This window comes from Gobius niger, assembly GCF_951799975.1.
Source record: "Gobius niger genome assembly, chromosome: 1".
Lineage (NCBI taxonomy): Eukaryota > Metazoa > Chordata > Actinopteri > Gobiiformes > Gobiidae > Gobius > Gobius niger.
In genome coordinates this window covers 72668765-72684091 of record NC_136852.1, presented here as the reverse complement: position 1 = coordinate 72684091, position 15327 = coordinate 72668765, and the positions used below count along the sequence as shown (strand labels likewise).

General features: G+C 43.0%; 1 protein-coding gene across 1 annotated transcript in view; it reads right to left on the bottom strand.

The window, feature by feature from the left end:
- The window catches only part of LOC306960671 (intermembrane lipid transfer protein VPS13A-like), a 79836-nt gene that overhangs the window by 42505 nt on the left and 22004 nt on the right, over positions 1 to 15327 (bottom strand). The window contains exons 24-34 of the mRNA XM_079553144.1: positions 13617 to 13728; positions 13376 to 13545; positions 12363 to 12519; positions 12215 to 12294; positions 9286 to 9345; positions 8995 to 9211; positions 8803 to 8919; positions 5045 to 5148; positions 4801 to 4968; positions 1050 to 1357; positions 799 to 946 (exon numbers count right to left, since the gene is read on the bottom strand). Of these exons, the coding sequence (XP_079409270.1) occupies positions 799 to 946; positions 1050 to 1357; positions 4801 to 4968; positions 5045 to 5148; positions 8803 to 8919; positions 8995 to 9211; positions 9286 to 9345; positions 12215 to 12294; positions 12363 to 12519; positions 13376 to 13545; positions 13617 to 13728 (1641 nt within the window). The remainder of the gene's footprint in view (positions 1 to 798; positions 947 to 1049; positions 1358 to 4800; positions 4969 to 5044; positions 5149 to 8802; positions 8920 to 8994; positions 9212 to 9285; positions 9346 to 12214; positions 12295 to 12362; positions 12520 to 13375; positions 13546 to 13616; positions 13729 to 15327) is intronic.

Here is a 15327-nt window from a genome sequence, read left to right as displayed (position 1 = left end):
TATGCTGGATTTTTGTCATTTTTCATGCTGGATTTTTGTCATTTTTTGCTGGATTTTTGTCATTTTTCATGCTGGATTTTTGTCATTTATTGCTGGATTTTTTTTTTCATTTTTTGCTGAATTTTTGTCATTTTTTATGCTGGATTTTTGTCATTTTTTGCTGAATTTTAGTCATTTTTCATGCTGGATTTTGTCACCTTTTTGCTGGATTTTTTTCATTTTTTGCTGGATTTTTTTTCATTTTTTTTGCTGGATTTTTTTTTTCATTTTTTATTCTGGATTTTTGTCACCTTTTTGCTGGATTTTCGTCATTTTTTGCTGGATTTTTTTTCATTTCTTTGCTGGATTTTTTTTATCTTTTTTGCTGGATTTTTTTCATTTTTTTGCTGGATTTTTGTCATTTTTCATGCTGGATTTTTTTCATTTCTTTGCTGGATTTTTTTTTTCATTTTTTGCTGGATTTTTGTAATTTTTTGCTGGATTTTTGTCATTTATTGCTGGATTTTTGTCATTTTTTTGCTGGATTTTTTTCATTTTTTGCTGAATTTTTGTCTTTTTTTGCTGGATTTTTTTCATTTTTTGCTGGATTTGTTTCATTTTTTGCTCAATTTTTTTCACTTATTTTGCTGGATTTTTGTCATTTTTGTCAATTCACATCCTCATTTTCTTCTCGTTTTTTTGTTGCCATTTTGAAGAAGCTTTTAGATTTGGAGAATTTGGAGAACAGGAGAAAACATGTTCAGGTGGGAGTTAAGAGGTTAATAACTCTATTTCATGACCATTTAGAAGTCCACGTACGCTCATAGGCTTGAGGTGGGCTGTAATCTCGATGTCGGGGATGCTGTGGTACCAGTTCGAGGACAAGTTTCTCTGGATCTCTAAATCCAGGCTGACCGGCATCAACAGCTGCGTCTCTCCTTGGAACTTGTCGTTTTTATACGTAGTTCTGGAAAATATAAGAGAAGTCCATTGTAAAGAGTCGTCTTACACTTCTGTAGGTCAGAAGATGCTACAATGATCTAAAACAGGTCCCCAAAGCGCTGACCCACCTGTACATCCTGAGGTCCGTCAGCTTCACCTTCATGATGTCCACCACGGGCGGGATTTTGGCGTCGGATTTGAAGGGCTGCGTGGCGAAGCTGTTTTTGACGGAGAGCCGGCCCAGGTCGGCCACGATGACGTTGGTGGAGGTCGACGACTGCGGGAGGAAAATGACCGGGGCGTTGAAGTGCACGCTCAGGGAGATCCGCATGCTCCTCTCCGCCAGCTCCTTCACCCCGAACGCCGCCTTCTCCGCCGCCTGCACGGTCGCCTCCGTCAGGGCCGCCTTCGCCTCCTGGAAGTTGTTGATGAAGGCCTGGTGACGAGAATAAAAGAGAATGGACAAAGATGGTATAAAAACATGGGCCGATATTGTCTCCCAAAGAAACATCGGCCAAAACACCTCCCATGTGATCAATATTAATTTGCCGATGACTTTAGCGCATTATCTCTGGAGCAAAAAGTGATAGAGACTTGCAGTTTTTTGCAATAGAAAGACGAGGGTGAGAGCTTTTATAGAGCAGCTCTGCATGTTACACAGTCACCCAAGCATTCCAACAACTAGGGATTTTGTTTAGTTCTATGCAAAAGAAGCCACAAACAAGACTTTTTAATCTTTTTAAACTGTGTCCACTGGTCAGCTGACATCTTTTTTTATTTATTTATTTAGTTTCATTTGAGCAATTCCGAGTTCCAAGTTGTTAGAAAACAAAAAAACACAATAATGCGCAGAGGGAGTAGGCTTAAGCAAACAATGCTTATTTATGCCTACCCCTTTCAACGTATTTACAAACTTTACAACTGCCGTTCTTTTACATTCCGGTTTGTTCTCTGAGACCAGCTCATTATGGTACAACTAAGATATACATAACCATAATCAACACATGGTTTAGGACATAGATAGAACCATAATCAAACATAGGAAATAAGCTTACATAGTCTTCTGATGTATAGAATCTGGTTTAGAATACTTTATATTAGAGGTGGGCATAGATTAATTTTTTTAATCTAGATTAATTCTGAAATTAATCTAGATTAAAATGGCTCGCTTGAATTCTGCCAAAACCATTCAGAATATGTGTGCTACCCAAAAAAATGACTAAAAGTAAGTCTTTGATAACGAGTTTCTCAAGTCAGGTGGTGCATTAGACCAGGACCTTTATCGATACTACTTATCGATCCGGGATTTTAATGGTGCTCTTATCGGTACTTTAAAAGAAAAAAGAAAAACGATAGATAGAGGCTACTGTATACAGGCAATGTAGCCTAGGCCAATATTTTTTATTAAACTTTTTTATTACACATTTACTCTGCACTTGGACCTAATGTATTCCCAATTTGTGCAAACACTTAATATATGGGAGGTAAAATACAAGTATAGACCAAAATGTAAAGTGTAATATTTTTTAAAATAATCTAGTAAGTAAAGGATTAAGTGTCATAGTTTGTTAATCAGGCTGTTGGTCAGATTTGGCTGGAGCTATTGGGACTGAGCCTAAAGGAAAACTGCTGTAAAATAATGACTTGAAGCCACTTTCAGCTTGTGTCCAGTGGGTCAACACCGACCCGCACTGACACGTGTGCGCGTTCACGCCACTGTGTGCGCCGACAAATAGACTGGAATCGGGTATTTGTGACAGTGCGAGGCTCTGTTCAGTATGTAGGCGTTACGTTTCCCTTTTTACAGCGGGTCAGCGGCAGCAGCTCGGGGGGGTTTAAGCAGCGTGTCGTTCCCGTGCACACCTGTCTCACCGTGCGCACCTGTCTCACCGCGCGCACACCGCGCGCACCTGTCTCACCGCGCGCACCTGTCTCACCGCGCGCACCTGTCTCACCGCGCGCACCTGTCTCACCGCGCGCACCTGTCTCACCGCGCACACCTGTCTCACCGCGCGCACCTGTCTCACCGCGCACACCTGTCTCACCGCGCACACCTGTCTCACCGCGCACACGGCTGCAGAAGGAGGCGGAGCGGGGCAGGTCCGACACCGCGCTCTCGTGCGGGGCTTTTAGTGCTTATTTTATTATTTTTAGCGCGGGTGATGCGACCCCGTTAGCCCGACTGTTCTCACAGAAGAAGTAAATAAACTCACTGTGGATCAGTCGTAGAACCTGCAGCTCTTCGCCTCTTTACCCGATTCTCACTCGTCTGGTCATAGCGTCCATTTGGCAAAACTTAATCCATAACAAAAGTAGCTACAGCCTCCGCGTGGCAGTTGTTTTGGTTTCAGAGGAATCACGTAACAGCGAGGCTGCGTGTGAGATGCATTCATGGACCGTAAGAAGTGCGGGAAACGCCAGTTTTTCACAAATGCGCAGAAAAACCGGACAAATAATTTGCAGTCTGATACACTTTGCTTGCACCAGAGGCCCCCGGCCGGAATACTTTAAGCCCTGCATAAAATATCACGGTGAAAGTCATCATAGCTTGCAGAGTATAGACCCAGCTCCCAACCCAGCTTTGAGAAGAGATTAACGGCGATATTTTTTTTATCGCGCGATAAGAGTCTCGCGTTAACGCAGCACGTTAACGCCGTTAACGGCCCACCACTACTTTCTATTAACTGATTATTGCTACCATCTGATACTGCCCCATATAGTCCCATCATTGCCATATTTATATATACCTGTACATGGACAGTACGTGTATATATAAACATATAGTTTCCTTTTTATATGTCTTAAAGAGGGGGTATTATGCTTATTTCAATCACATAGCACCAGTCTATATCACACTACAATGATGACCAAACCTTCTGTTGGTCTGTAAATGCAGTAAATTAGAATAACTGCCTTGTATAAAATTGCTCTCTCCTAGGAGGACTCAGGCAAACCTATCCCTAAAATGGCTGCCACTTCAGGCATGTTTTTAATGAGGGAATGACATAATAACATGATGTAAAGCTTGAAAAAGTTGATTTTGCATGATAACCCCTCTGTAAATGTTTTGTCATCTGTGAGTACATTTCAATGTGTCCTGGTTTATGCGTTAAAAGAAGCAAGATTTGTAAGCTGTTGCCAAAAGGGCATCTGTATTTACATAGAGCATGGACTGAGGAGAGTCCATGTGACAAATCAAGACCCTGTAAGAAGCTAAATTTGTGCCAAACTAATGAAAAAGTAATGGAGATGGCGCATGGGTCAGGTTTATAAACGGTTATGTAGAAGCATACTGTATATTTATCACAGTAAAGACAATGTTCTATTTTCTTATAGCACCACATGCTAATCAAATCAAATCAAACTTTATGTAAACAACTGCTCAATCTTCTCTCAAAGAGCTACTGGCAGTATTCATGTTTACAGGCTCCACTTTGTTGCATGAAAGAGGTTTGAAAAAGTAGCTTTTAGATTTAAATGAGCTAACAATAAGCTAACCGATAATACCTTGGCCCTTGAATTAAGCTTCTTAGAGAAAAGGCCCAGCAATGTTTAGAAATTGAACTCCAAAATTATCAAATTGCCCCAAGTTATTACAAAGTGACAAATGACTATGAGAAATGATGTCAGCTGATTGAAACCGTTTTTGGCATGGTCTTCCTGCTTGTAGTAGCAGGCTGTTTTAATCCCTAGTTAGAATAATACAGCTCACCATTTCTCCCAAGATACTTTATAAATAAACCTTCATTGTGAATGAAAAAAAAAATCTATAATTAATGAGTAAATGTAATATTTCCGTGTGATCACATGTTAAGCTAAATCCTATTAAAGTGAAAATGGCTAAAGTTCTGTTGGGCCTGGAAGTGGAGCGTCACTCACCAGGACAGAGGAGAGGAACTTGTTGAGGAAGACCACTTGAATACAGCCCACATTGAGCGTGACAGACGTGTCCACCTTAGACATGTCCAGGTAGGCGTCTCCGTCTGTGGCACACGTGTAGTTCACCATGTGGAAGTCAAACACCTCCTTATCGGCGATGGACACGGCCTGCGAATCAAAAACACCACAAACAATGACACCGTTTCATGGTTTACAGCACCGGGTCGTTGGGAGACTGGCCGACCTTTTTGTACAGCGCGTCTTTGTCACAGTCGAGGATGATGATGTTCTTTAAGTGAGCCAGGACCTCCATCTCCTTCTTTCTCATCAGGACCTCAGAGACCAGACCTGCAGACGACAGGGACGGCATGAGAGCTTCTGCAGACGCAGCCTGGGCCAGTGCATTGAGACGAGACAGATGAGGCGTCCAGGCTGAGAATGAAAGTGTGTGGGTATGGGAATGCGGGTGGAAAGTGTGTGGGTATGGGAAGGCGGGTGGGTATGGGAATGTGGGTGGAAAGTGTGTGGGTATGGGAAGGCGGGTGGAAAGTGTGTGGGTATGGGAAGGCGGGTGGGTATGGGAAGGCGGGTGGGTATGGGAATGTGGGTGGAAAGTGTGTGGGTATGGGAAGGCGGGTGGAAAGCGTGTGGGTATGGGAAGGCGGGTGGGTATGGGAAGGCGGGTGGGTATGGGAATGTGGGTGGAAAGTGTGTGGGTATGGGAAGGCGGGTGGGTATGGGAAGGTGGGTGGGTATGGGAAGGCGGGTGGAAAGTGTGTGGGTATGGGAAGGCGGGTGGGTATGGGAAGGTGGGTGGGTATGGGAATGTGGGTGGAAAGTGTGTGGGTATGGGAAGGCGGGTGGAAAGCGTGTGGGTATGGGAAGGCGGGTGGGTATGGGAAGGCGGGTGGAAAGTGTGTGAGTATAGGAAGGCGGGTGGAAAGTGTGTGGGTATGGGAAGGCGGGTGGGTATGGGAATGTGGGTGGGTATGGGAATGCGGGTGGGTATGGGAATTTGGGTGGGTGCTGGTGGAAAATGTGTGGGTATGGGAAGGCGGGTGGGTATGGGAAGGCGGGTGGAAAGTGTGTGAGTATTGGAAGGCGGGTGGAAAGTGTGTGGGTATGGGAATGTGTGTGGGTATGGGAATGCGGGTGGGTATGGGAATGTGGGTGGGTATGGGAATGCGGGTGGGTATGGGAATTTGGGTGGGTGCTGGTGGAAAATGTGTGGGTATGGGAAGGCGGGTGGAAAGTGTGTGAGTATTGGAAGGCGGGTGGAAAGTGTGTGGGTATGGGAATGTGGGTGGGTATGGGAATGTGTGTGGATATGGGAATGTGGGTGGGTGCTGGTGGAAAATGTGTGGGTTGGGGAATGCAGGTGGAAAGTGTGTGGGTATGGGAAGGCGGGTGGAAAGTGTGTGGGTATGGGAAGGCGGGTGGAAAGTGTGTGGGTATGGGAAGGCGGGTGGAAAGTGTGTGGGTATGGGAAGGCGGGTGGAAAGTGTGTGGGTATGGGAAGGCGGGTGGGTATGGGAATGTGGGTGGGTGCTGGTGGAAAATGTGTGGGTATGGGAATGCGGGTTGGAAGTGGCCAGGGGCGTAGCACCAAATTCTGGGCCCTGGGTACAAACTATCTTGGTGGACCCCCCCCCCCCCATTTGAAATTCACATTTCATATTCTATGTTCTTTGACCACATGACAGTGGTTTAGTGGTTTGACAGCGCAGTTCATTCATATTCTATTATAACTTTATCATATATACCTTAACTAAGTGAAAAAATGGGTTGGCCAAAAAAGTGCTTCATATACAAACACATATCCAATCCAATGGGTACTTTGGTTATGGTTTGTTTGTTTGTTTATTTGTTTGTTTGTTTGTTTCAAGTCCATGTTTGACTTGAAATTTCATCTGATTTGGATTCAATTACAGAAATTGAATAACCTTTAACCCTGTGGTGACATAGATATTTAGATTAGGGTGGAATATTCTACTTTAATTGGGCCAATTGAAATGGCTAGTTTTAGGTAGAGCATAATGATTATTATCATCACATTAAACAGGAGGGCTGCACCAGGACATGGGATATTTGTGCTGAGAATAAAACATTTGTGACTTTAAAATAGGCATTAAAATGCTATTTTACATAAAATGATGAAACTATGATGTCTCTGTGGCCCCAGGCCTGAACAAAAAACTCAAGGGCTTCAGTCTGATTTAGTCTCACCATATTTGAAGCCTTTACCTTTAAGTGTATAGTCAGTAAATTGTTGTTGTAAAAAGTTACGCTGGAATTGACAAAATGGCACGAGCTCCACCTTTCACTAGAACCAGGTTGACTCGTCCCCAAAGCTGCGCATTTACAATGCGTGAATCCAAACGCGCGCGGCTAATTTGCATAATTAATTCGATGGCAACAGCGTGCGCGACCTGTGGCTTTTGTCACTGTATTGGCCTGAGGCTCAATTACAATAAATATGAGGAAAGAGAAACTTTAGAGGTTAAAACGAGGAGAGAAGGAGCTCTGTCTCTGACTCAGCGCAGGCAGAGGCAGGACTCGCCTCATGTTTAACTGTCATTTATGACAGAAAGTTTCCTCTCAGCTCCGCTAGAACAGACTAGTGTTAAATAAAAGCACATTAGAGCGAGACCAGACTAAGATCTGTCTTTCCTCATAGCTCTGTGTCATTACATTACAGAATCCACCTCATCAAAGTCAGTGCTGAGCTAAAGTGCACGGTGCTGAACACCGGTGTGGGCTGAACCATTTGGCACATTTTTAAAGGGGTGTCAGGGCCTGAGATATTATCAATCATTATTGTTTGTGCAAAATTCTGGGTAGCAACCATTGTATTTTAGCCCCGTTGTTTAGTTCTTATAGTATCAATTATGAAGAAACTTAGAAAGTACAGTACATAACGCTTTTTGCAGCATTATTGAGGGCCCCTACCCTGCTCTGGGCCCTGGGTACACAGTACCCTTTACCCTCCCAGTCCGACGCCCCTGGAAGTGGCTGATGGGTGCGAGTTTTAGAGGGGTATAGGACTGTGTGAGTTAGTGGTGTGTGGTGTAGCTGGGCCTGGTCCGGTTTTGGACAGAGGATGGAAATTAGCTTTAGCTGTAATCCTGCATTTTAAGTATTTGATTTGATTTGATTTATTTGAGCAATTATTTACATTATTTACATTAATATATTTACATTCATGTCACATGAAGCCAAAGAAAAAAATAATAACTCAAAGGGAGTAGCAAGAAAGCTTATATGTGCCGACCCCATGTTCAAGATACTATTATGCGCTTAAGGATTTTTGTAAGAGAATACGAACAGTGGAAATATAAGATCAATGTTTTTGAAGCGCATGAGTCCAGCAGCAGGCAAAATTTCACATTGCATTTGTTTTTCTTTTCTCTCATATATGGGTAAACTCACACTACTCTCGGAGTTTACCCATCAATGATTTACAGATATGTTGTTGCAGATTTCAATAGTACAATTGTTGATTAGCAGTACTGATAATTCGAAGCATTTAGACGTCACAGGTTGAAAATCTGATGGGACTTACAATAACACTTACAAGTGTGGAAATTATTATTATTATTTTTATCATTACCTAAATAAAAAACAGTCACCATTCTATTTATTTACATATTGATTAAGTATTACATTTGTCTTAGTGTTTTTGATATACATATATAAATCTATACATATGTACACACACATACAGATATATGTATACATATATATAAATATATATATAGAAGTTTAAGTCTTCATCTAAATTATTCCACAGATTTACACCCCTCCGATTGAAAAAGTATATTGCACTCTTTGTAAATGCATTGTCCCTTTTAAATAAACAAATACAAATACAAAAAAGTGATGAAAAATGCAGCAAAAAGTGAAAAAAAGGTCTTAGCTTTCAAATGAATTACACTGGCCTATAGGCTGTGAGCTCCAGTACTGTTCCATCAACTACCCTGATAAAAGTAGATAGAGAAATACCTTCAATACTGATTTCTGCAATCCTGGCTTTCTCTCCGCGGATGAACACTTTGAGGCAGCGCAGGTCGGCTCGGATGTGCAGGTTAACCACGTTGGCAAACTTGGAATTCTTCACACCTACAAAAAAAAACAATATTAGAGACAATGTTTTAACCGTGATTATAAAATGTGCTCCAAAGGGTTTGGCCGTACTTGCTCGCTTGACCACAGCCGCCTTCTCTTTCTTCCCCTCCTCCTTCTCCTCCTTCTCCCCGTCGCTCTCGTCCTCCTCTGGGATGGTGGGCAGCTCCTCGGGGCCAGGATCCTTGTTCTTGCTGGAGGTGTTTGTGGGGAGCAGGTTGTCCAGGAAGTTCATGGTGTTGAGGAGCGCCTCGGTGTGGAGATGCACGTCCAGGGAAGAGAACTCCACCTGACGGCACGACCACGTTATACGACATGAAGCTACACTGCCCACCTCTGGCAGATGTGTGAAGTGCAGCTCACCTTGATGAGCTGCTCCGTGTTGTTGTGCTGCGTCTTGAACTCAGGCCCGTTTTTATCAGCCTAAAACACAAGAAGGAACATCATTATATTGTATTGGCTGAATCAGTACAAGCCTTTATTTCATTTCAGTTTTTATCATGTTGTCATTGCTTTGTTGCATGTTTTTGCCACATTTGTCATGTTTTAATTTAATTTTGCGCTGTTTTTCATCTATCATAACAAGGAAAAAGCTTAGATCAGATCTGTAGGTCTTAGCTTCGGTTAAGGTGGGGGTTAACACATTGAGGCCGCGCTGTTTTGGGGATTTAGCTTTAGAGTGCTTACAATCCAGACCATTTTTCATGATACCACAGCATATTCAGTGTTATACCTATCGACACATGCTGTGGCTCGTTTGAAAGGGACTCTAAAGGAGACTCTAAGCTCTCCATGGGTAAAAACAGTTTAATTCTACGTGCCTGGGTTCCTGAGAAATCTAAGCTAAACAGAGGCTAGTTTTGATCAAAATCACTGATTTGTTTCTAGAAACTGAGATATTGCATGTTTTATGAAACTCTCTCCTTTCTTTTTAACTCCTCTCTGGATGAACACTAAAGTTATGGGAAGAGGCAGATGCTAAAATATCTCTGTTTCAAGTCCATTTTCAACAGCATTATCTCGCATGTGAACTAAACTACAGCTCAAGTCGATACAACACGAGGTCACATGACTGTTTAGTTCTGAAAAATTGACTCGTAAAGAGTGACACAGGAAAAAGAGGCTTTTCTTATTATGCTGGCCACAAATGGAACAAACTACAAAGACTTTTACAATTGAAGTCTGTCACATCTAAAATTCTTAGTACTAGATTTGTATAAAGAAAATTGTACCTGCTTTAAAGAGGGGGTATTATGCTTTTTTCAATCACATAGCACCAGTCTATATCACACTACAATGATGACCAAACCTTCTGTTGGTCTGTAAATGCAGTAAATTAGAATAACTGCCTTGTATAAAATTGCTCTCTCAAAATGGCTGTAGTGAATGTCTTGAAATAGGCCTCTGTCTCTTTAAGAACCTCTAACCCTTTCCGACACGCCCCCTCCACACGCTGTCTGTGGCATCAGTGGGGAGGGGGTTCTGCTGAGGAGCAGTGGTTGGTTACTCGGCTGGTGACGAAAGCTCGGAGGCGTCTCCAGGAGGTGGGGGCGTTCCTAGGAGGACTCAGGCAAACCTATCCCTAAAATGGCCGCCATCAGAGTTTTTACAGATCCCTCAAAAATACGTGAATGTGCCAAGGCAACACTTCAGGCATGTTTTTAATGAGAGAGTGACATAATAACATGATGTAAAGCTTGAAAAAGTCGATTTTGCATAACACCCCCCCTTTAATTGATATTTATAACATTTAAACAGACTGGTTCTCGGATTGAAGACCTTAACAGGATGCTTCTCAGTCGGCCTTGGACTGATTTTAACCATTTAAAAACTCAGAGAAATGTTATAATCTCAACTGTTTTGATCTTTCCATGGGAAGCCACTTTACAGCTGTTTGCTACGCAACACCACGCCCCCTCGGACAAAAAAAAGAAAGAAAAAGAAACGCAATATATACACTGCTCACAAAAACTTAGGACACACTCAAAAAACACAATGTAACTCCAAGTCAGTCAAATTTCTGGGATATCAGACTGTCCAGTTAGGAAGCCACGCTTATTGTGAACTTTTGCATTGGCCAGTATTCTCACCACTAGAGGTATCATGAGGAGCATCTACAACCCACAGAGGCTGCTCAGGGAGTGATGCTCATCCAAAATGGCACGTCCATTCGTGCTGTGGCAAAAAGGTTTGCTGTGTCTCCCAGCGCAGTGTCCAGAGCATGGAGGAGATACCAGGAGACAGGCCAGTACACCAGGAGACCTGGGGGGGGGGGGGGGGGGGGGGGGCGACCGGGTCACCAGGTTCAACAGGTTCACCCTGAGCACATGTGACAGACGTGACAGAGTCTGGAGACGCCCTGGAGAACGTTCTGCTGCTGCAACATCATCCAGCATGGCCGGTTTGGTGGTGGGTCAGTGATGGTCTGGGGAGGCATTTCATTGGAGGGCCGCACAGCCCTCCATGTGCGAGCCAGAGGTTCCCTGACTGGCATTGGGGACCGGGATGAGATCCTCAGACCTATTGTAAGACCACATGCTGGTGCTGTGGGCCCTGGGTTCCTTCTGATGCCTGATAATGCCAGGCCACATGTGGCAAGAGTGTGTCAGCAGTTCCTGCATGATGAAGGTATTGATGTTATGGACTGGCCTGCCCGTTCCCCAGACTTAAATCCAATAGAGCACATCTGGGACATCATGTCTCGGTCCATCCATCAACGCCACGTCGCACCACAGACTGTCCAGGAGCTGACTGATGCTCTAATCCAGGTCTGGGAGGAGATCCCACATCCGTGGTCTCATCAGGAGCATGCCCAGGCGTTGTAGGGAGTGCATTCAGGCACGTGGAGGCCACACACACGACTGAGGATGATACAGACTCGTTTGGAGGAATTTCTACAGAATTTGGATCAACCAGTGACCTGAGTTGTCACTTTGATTTTGACTATAATTTTGGATCCAGACCTCCAGGGACTGAGAATTTGATTTCCATTTCTCATTCTTATGTTATTTTGTTCTCAACACATTGCCCTACACTATGAATAAAGATTTTCATCCGAAAAATCGAATTGATTGACATCTAGGATTTTTAAGTTTTTGTGAGCAGTGTATATATATGTAATGTACGCCTGCACCCAATGTACTTTTCACTTCTGTTCATCATGAGCTATCAAAACCACAAATAAGGTGTAATAGAGTGTCTAGTTTCGTAAGTTTTAATAATGTGTCTTTATGTGTTAAGAGGTTAAAGAAATTGAAAGCCTTCATTTTGGCACAAAGTAATAAAGTCGTACTTTGACATATTCCAAGGTGAGCAGGTCCACTTCTGCGTTGTCCAGCGTCGTTATGAGCTGAACCTGCTTGTCTTCAGAATCTAGAATATAACATTTGTTTATTCATACATTCCTTTACAGATCAGAGAACCACTGTTGCTCGGCTGACCCATGTACTCGGGGCACTTGAGGCAGATCTCCCGCAGGTAAGTGGACGACTTCATATCAAAGGTGCAGATGGTCAGCTCAGTGCCCAGTCCCTCGATGTCCAGATGGAGCACGGGGATCTCCTCGCCCTCGCAGAGACGACACAACTGCACGGAAAACTGGAAAAGCAACAGGACACAGGTGTAAAGTGTTTCATTTAGAGAATGTACAGTTTAAGAGTAGGGCTGGGAACAGTAGATCTTTTTTCGATACCAGTACTTTAACAATACCTGAACGATACAATACAATATCAGGCTCAGCAAAAATGTAAAAGAAATGTGTGAAGAATGGGGAATAATTAGGAAAAAAGGGAATAAATTGGGAAATATTGGAAAAAATGGGGGGAAATAGGGAAAATATTAAGCAATATTAAGCAAAAATGAGGATACAATTGGGAAAACAAGAAAAAACTGGGGCAAAAATAAAAAGTGTAGAAAAAAAAAGGTAAGGAAATTGGTAATGAATTCAGAAAAAAAAAGAATTGGGGGAAAAAATGGGAGGAAATAGGGAAAATATTAGTAATAAAAAATAAGCAAAAATAAGGGGGGAAAATTAGCAGAAAAAATTGGAAAAATGGAGCAAACTTTGGGCAAAAAAATCTGAAACATTTTGAAAAAATAGGGGGAAAAAATGGGAAAAATTGAGAAAGGAATGGGGGAAAAAATAATTTAGGTGAGCTGAAACAACAGTCACTTCCTTTAAAGGGGCTAGATGCAAGTTGGCCATTTAACACTCACTACTGCCACCTCAGGTCATACGTGTAACTGCACCTTCTATATGATATGATATGAAGTTATGCACAGAGTCAATTCGGACCCGAAGTAACAACTTTTTGAGATGCAGTGCAGGATTTTAGAGGCAGTTATAGAAGATTTTATTTTACGGTTCCAATACTTTCTTACAGATACCAGACAGATATCCTTTAACGGTGCCCAGCCCTACCTAAGGCATCCGTTACTGCGAGTGTTTACGAACCTCGCTGATTTCAAACTTCAAGAAGAAGTCGGTCATGTTCTTCTGGGCCTCGTCTTTGAGCAAATGTCTCTTTTTGTCGATGGAGCGCAGAGGCAGGGGGTTATCAGGGAAGAAGGCCTTGTCGTCGATGGGAGAGCTGGGAGCGTCGTAGAACAGATCCTCCTGAGAGCCTGGGAGAGAGAGACAGTTCCACATGATTCCTACAGTCCGGGCTGTAAAGAAAAGTAACTCTGTAACTCACCCAGTGAAGAGAGGCTGGTGATGGTCTCACACGACTCGAATATGAGCGAGTTGCGCTGGTTGGCCAGGCTCAGCGGTCTCTTCTGAGAGAGACGAGGGGTGAAGGACTTTGGCTGAACAGAGGAGAGAGAGAGAGGATGTGAGACAAAGGAGCAAAATGGTGGAGACAGGAAAGCATGTGGGACAATATTTTTATTCTCTTCTTAAATGCGATGCCTGTGTTGTGCACTTGTTCAGGTTAAGTGTCACCCGACTATTTCTTCCAACAAACGTGTCAGAAGTAAATTGGCAGAGAGACAGGAACATTTAACTTTAAAAGGCCTATATCAGGGGTCGACAAGTTTGCGTCGTGGAGGCCGATTTTCATCATTCCCAAAACACCCAAGGGCCGAACCTCAACATTGTAGCCTAAAGTAAAGAACTATTTTCAGCAAATGCCAATGTTTTACATCAGTTCTCAGGTGGCAGGGCCATATATTGTATAAAATATTGTATTTTCCACACAAGTTCTTGTTGGACAAGCAGTAGATTTCCCATTAAGACTGAAACTGAAGGCACAGTTAGTGTTTCCATGCAATTTCAGATGGAAAATATTGAATTTAAGTTCCCTATAGACTTGAGACCCACTGAAAATGGTTCCGTGACCCACTTTTGGGTCCCAACCCGCCAGTAGAGAATCACTGTTTAACATTATATATGACCAAGCGGGATGTTCTGACAGGACATTAAAATACGGACACTATTTCTCGCATTTCTAGACAACTTTAACAGGTATTTGATCTCTTATTTGCACAATAATATTTCTCAAAATCATCTGGGGGGCCAGAGGTTCTGTGCTGGAGGGCCAGGTTTGGCCCCCGGGCCTGACGTTGCCGACCCCTGGCCTATATCATGCTATACCCTGCAAGGAAAAAAAACGCAACCCCTGAGCGTCTGAACAGATGTCATGTTTGCACCGAAAGCTGTAAAGAAGGAGCTCTTTCTAACCTACTCTGGACACGCCTGTTCTTTTTTCTTACCTAGCGATAATGTCACAGAGAAATGCGCATTTTTGGCTACGAGGACTTTATTCAACCTTCCTAAAGAAGAGGGCACTCGCCAGAAGTTGGAATTTCTCCCCAGGATTCAGTGGCTTTCACCAAAATAGTGTTTTTCTGTGACTGTCTCTGATGGATGTTTGGTGAACCTTCGCCTGAATCAAACAGGATTAACTTTTTTAACCAACGCCAGTCCCATAAAGTAAACACCTGATGGAGCGGCCAGGACAGAGCGGTGAGTCAATCAAAACGAGTGTTAGTGTGCGTGTTAACTGCACTGTGCAGTAACTTCACTTTTTGCTGTGGTATTTATATTTCTACTACTGCTAAAGGTACATAAGCGGAGCGAGGTTGCGGAGTTCACTGAATCCAAGCATCATGTCTTCTGGGTTGTAGAAATACCTCCAGAAAATACTTATATTTATCACAAACATTAGTGCTCCATAGTGGTACAGGTACAATATATCATATAGATGTCTATACTTTACTTTGGAATGGCTAAAATAGCAGGATAAAGATCTTTTAACCTCTTAACCCCCACCTGAACTGAGCACCTTTAACTCCAGATTGGCAATAACCAAATGTAAAAGCTTTAAAAAAGAGCAACAAAGTGTGACAAAAACACGACATAAAAGCCCCCAAAAAAGCAATGAAAAAACAAAAAGAAAATGCCAC